We start from the raw sequence: 5,249 nt of genomic DNA, 5'->3' as shown, positions 1-5,249 counted from the left end.
GTTTTGACATTAAACTGAGTTAAGTTTTTTTATAAATAGTAGTGAGTTAAGATAATAAAATGGATTTTGTAGACTCCACATAAAATGAGTTTAAATGTGTTTGGATATTAAAATAAATTTAGATATATTTATGAAAAGTTAAAAAAGATTGTGAGTCTACGTGTAAAGAGATTTTGAGTTGAGATGAGTTCAGTATTTTCAGAATTTGATGTTTAGATATTAGATTTAATTTAAAATTAGACTGAATAGAGTTAAATCCAGATGAATTAAACAACCAAAGTGAGTTGAACTCAACAGTAACAACTCAGTAAAGTTTATTTACTGCTATAACCCACAATCCGTTTAAATATTTGTAACAAAAACTATGGAGAGATAATTTTTGAATTATTTCTGCTTGACTATATTGGAATCTTAGCGTGTTTTTCTTTTATCTCTTATCTTTTTTTAACTTAATTTTATTTCCAATATTGAAATTTTGGATAAAATTTAAATATATTTTGTTATTCATGCTTCGGCCCTTCGTGGTAGAAAAATTATGATTCGGTCCCTACTACTAGTAAATCCAACCCCTTAATCCCTAAAGAGTGGGGGTAGCTAATTTGCCCCTTTATTATTTATTACCTTAGCTAAGATTTATAAAAATTAGTATCTTGCATGTATTATTATTTAGAATAATGCTCGATATAGTTTGAGATGTGCAAGTCCCACGTATTTATTTTGAAAAAGATAGGATTTATTATTAAAAAATAATTTTTTTATGTGGATCTCAAATTTATCTATTTTTTTGAAATATATATACATCAGACTTGCACACTCTAAAACTGTATAAATTATGTATTATTTATATAATCTTTAATCGCTGTTTATATGCAACACTATATAATATCTACACATTATATGGTACAAATTAATTGGAAACAATATCCCATTTTAATTTTCATCAGTAAGACAAAAACCTCATCCTCTTTATTGTCTAGCCAAGAAATGGAAGCAATTTCTATATCAAGGAATAATTGCTAGTTATTGCATGGCACATCAAGCATGTGTCAATGCCTTCCTCGGAAATTAATTACTATATTAAACAATATTAATTGCTAGTTGTATACATACAAGCTGTAATCAATTCAAGTCGAGTTGAGTGTCATTATTTTTTTTTTTTTTAATATTATTAGTCAAATTCGAAATTATCACACCATCCAAATCTCTACTTAGACTGGGGATTTAAACCACAGCTATCACATTATAAACATGATTTTCCTCCCCTTATATTTTTAAATATTTAAGATGTCTTCGTTTTAAAATAAGAAAGTAATATTTACAAAATAATAAATACATACCATGTTTACATAAGTTTAGCATGTTTTTTTGTTTAGACTTAACTAATTCAATAAATGAACTGATGCTCTCGACTCGAATTGTTTACAGAGTCTTGACATTGTTTATTAGCAACCCTAGTTGACATCAAACCAATATTTATAAAGAATTCCAATAATAAAAAAAAAAAAAAAACAATTTTATTCGGATCTAACATCTTGGTTTTTAACAGTGAGACAGGACAGTTATAATTTTCAAGAATGACAGGTAACCTTACATCAAAGAAATGAATCTAAACCACCATTATCATATATACCTCTATGATGGTATGATTTGGACACATCACATCTACCCTACCATAATGTACTTATCACAAATTGGTTTTTCTGACTAAGATTGAAATGTTAATTTGATTTTGAGCCACTGACATTAATGTTGGTATCATTGTACTATTTAGGTAAAAAAAAAAAAATTAAAAAAGAGAGAGAGAAGTTAGTTCAAAGACATGACAAATGACAAGTTGCAAAGAAGCATATATTCTAATGGGGCATCAAATCAGAGTATATTGATTTTTGCATTAACAAATAACAACTACACTCTGTCTTAAAAATAAATAAATAAATAAATAAGCTTTTCAGTCGCCACATGAGACTGCCGTGTGAGCTTGAAATTCAGTACACAATTTAAAGAAAAAAAAAAATGAGGCTGCAAATATAAAATATCGTTCAATTTTCTATTTTTGAAACTCTTTTTAGAAATTACCCAAACATTTAAAATACAAATAAATGATTGGGTGGATAGTATTGACACTTACACATAACCACCACAAAATTTAGTGGCATATTCTCGTCTTCTTCTTCTTCTTCATCATCATCATGGCCTACTTACATTCATTCTTTCGTACATACATTGATTTCTTTTTCTAACCCACCAAACAGTTCCTTCATTTCTTGCTTGCTTTTCTTCTCCATCCATCAAATACAATTTAAGATTTTTTTTTTCAAGAAAATAGAAAAGAAAAATGATAATAAAAAAAATAAAGAAGTAAAATGATTAGAATATATGTTGTCTTTTTTTTTTTTTTTTTAATTATTATTTGTTTGGGATGGATTTTGCTAATCTCCTCGGGAGGGGCACCAAGGCGTCATGTCCATGGGATAGCTGCCCAGGACCCTCAAGAAGGAGGTGAATTCCTGCACCTCCGCCAGAGCGTTCTGTGCTCTGACTTCCGCCATTGAAGCCTCGAAGTCCACATAGAACATGTACTCGAAATGCTTCGCTGTCCCCTCGTTCTCGTCGTCCACCAACCGGATCGGGCGGTTCCTGTGCGGCCTCGACTCGATCTTCGTCAGGCTTATGTTCCTGAAAGCAAACGCCGACAGCACCTTAAACAGAACCGACGTCCCCTTGTCGTGCGCGAACACAATGCTCGTCTTAAATGGCCGGTCCGTCCTGGGTATAATCGGCTCTCGGGCCAGCATCACGAAACGGGTCACGTTGCTCGAGTCGTCCTGGATCCCGTCTGCCAGAATGTTCATGCCGTACAAATCGGCGGCGCGTGCGCTAGCGATCGCAGCCGTATCGCGCAGGTTGTTTGCGGCGACGAACTCGGCTGCCCCTGCTGTGTCGTCCACTGCCTCGCGCGCCACGTTGAGGCCGAGTTTGGTGAGAGTCAACTCGCACTGGGCGAGCGCCTGCGGGTGGGAAATCACTCGGGTCAAGTACTCTTTCCGAACCCCCGGTAGGGCCAAGAGGCAGTGGTGGACCGGTAACTGGACCTCGCCGACTATGTGTAGCCTGTGGCGGAGTAGGAGGTCGTAGTTGCGGTGGATCGAGCCGCCGAGGGAGTTCTCGACGGGGAGAACGGCGCGATCGGCGATCCACAGCTCCACGGCTTGGAAAGCCACTTCGAACTGGTCGCAAGGGATGGCCTCACAGTTTGGGTACGCTTTTCCGGCAGCAGCTTCGGAGTAAGCACCGGGAACGCCTTGGTAAGCCACGCGGAGCTGCGAGCCGTGCATGGGTGCTGGGGAGAGATCGGTTATGGTGAGCGGCTTAGGCTGCGGTTTGTTGATATCTTTATCGGCTGTATCAATGGGGACAAGACTGAGGTCAATGGTAGTCTTGTGGCCGTTTACTGCAGCAACATGGTCTGCACCGCCGGATCCGGCGGCACCAGCGCCAGGCTTCTCATTGGGCTGCTGCTGGGAAACGACCTTGCTGGCGAGAATGGCACAGGAGCTCTGCCAGTCTGCTCGACTCGAGCCAACACCGTTGGAAAAGTGCACGGAATCGGAGCGGTAAACGCTCTGGACAACAAGACGTCCCACACGGGCGAGCGGCGGAGGAGTAGTGCCGGTAAAGCACTTGAGATTATGAGGTGGGGATGGAACTATAGCCTGCATGGTGTGTGTGAATTTTGTATGCACAAAAACAGAGAAGATGAAGAGAAAACCAAAAAGAAGAAAAATGGTGTAATGGTGGGTGAGAGAGAAAGTGAAAGCTAAAGCTAAAGCTAAGGTAATGTATGGTAGAGGAAAGCTTGGTGTTCTCTGAACTGAGAAACGTCAAGCTGAGAAAATAGAGGGGTTTGTGGGGCTCTATATATATGAGAAGAAGAAGAAGGAGGTGGTGAGGAGGGGTAGAGAGAGAAAGAGAGGCTGGACGTGTGCGTTGGTGGTTCGGTCAATCTCACACCTACCCCCTCTTCTCTTTCTTTGCTTTCCTGTTTTTCCTCATTTGTTTTTTATTTATATAAAATATATATTCATGCTACATATTTTTTTACAACATCTTGCTCCTTTTGCTGACTCAATTGACAAAATTTATCGATTTTAATTCTTTTTAAAAATGTTATACCAAAAAGACATATATATATATATATATATATGTGTAAAATGAAAATTTTACAATATTTATCAAATACATTATTATTTTTTTAGAGAAATATTATAGGCATAACTGGATTACATAAAAATAATTACACAAATTGATATATCTTGATGTGATTCGTCAAATTATAAAATTATTTTTATTGTAAAATTGATATGACGGATAGTATAAAACCATGTCAGTTTATAAAATTATTTTTATGTAATAGTTTGTAGCTGTAGCATCTTTTTTTTTTATTTTTTTAAATAACATTCATAAAATAGACTTGAAAGTCGAAAAACTCCAACTAGAACACATTTACAGTTTTTCATCTAAATTTTACACTCTTCTCGAAAGAGATTTGCTACACAACTTCCATCACACTCCACATTCCATATTTTTTTAAATTTTTAAATTTTTTAATATTTTTTTAAAATTTTTTTTTGAGTTTATTTTTTTTAAAATTTTTTAAAATTTTATTCATTATTCATATAATAAATATTTGATAAAAGAAAAAAAAATTAAAATTAAAAAAAACTATGAAGTGTGTAGTATTAAGAGGTTGTGAAGATTTATTCTTCTGGAAAAGGAATAGAAGGGGCAAACTTTCCAAATTTCTAAAGTGCATTACATCATTGAAAAGAAACGTCTCTTCATTTATGCATTCTTAAAGAGACCTAAACAAGTGTGTTAAGTTTGCTCCATAAAAACACGACACGTGTCTTCAACTATAAGACCCCACCACATAATGAGTGCATGGTGGAGCTCCCATTTCCGTCGTGAGAGGGGGAGGTGGGGGTGGGGAGGGAGGATATGCGCTATTATTAGTCTTTGAGATATTCAAAATGCCCTTTTATTTTTTCTTAATTTTGGGTTGAACCATTAGGTTGATGGTGGAGGCGGATTTTGAAAGCACCAAGTTCAAGAGGTTTGGAGCTCTAGTACCTTATTGAGTGCATTTAATTTGTCACTTTTTAGGGGGAAAAAACGTTTGGTAGAAGAAAAAAATATGTTTTTTAGATGATTTTATTATCAAGATATTTGGATAATAAAATATTTAAGTA

At 35.8% G+C, this 5,249-nt stretch overlaps 1 protein-coding gene across 1 annotated transcript; it reads right to left on the bottom strand.

Annotated features, from left to right (window-relative positions):
• Positions 1 to 2,023: 2,023 nt before the first annotated feature.
• LOC121241173 (arogenate dehydratase 1-like) lies at positions 2,024 to 4,093 on the bottom strand. The gene has a single exon (XM_041138826.1). The coding sequence runs from the start codon at positions 3,717 to 3,719 to the stop codon at positions 2,430 to 2,432; it is 1,290 nt and encodes a 429-aa protein (XP_040994760.1). The 5' UTR covers positions 3,720 to 4,093; the 3' UTR covers positions 2,024 to 2,429.
• Between the last annotated feature and the right edge of the window lie 1,156 nt (positions 4,094 to 5,249).

This window comes from Juglans microcarpa x Juglans regia, chromosome 7S (assembly GCF_004785595.1).
Source record: "Juglans microcarpa x Juglans regia isolate MS1-56 chromosome 7S, Jm3101_v1.0, whole genome shotgun sequence".
Lineage (NCBI taxonomy): Eukaryota > Viridiplantae > Streptophyta > Magnoliopsida > Fagales > Juglandaceae > Juglans > Juglans microcarpa x Juglans regia.
This window is presented reverse-complemented; position numbering and strand designations above follow the sequence as displayed.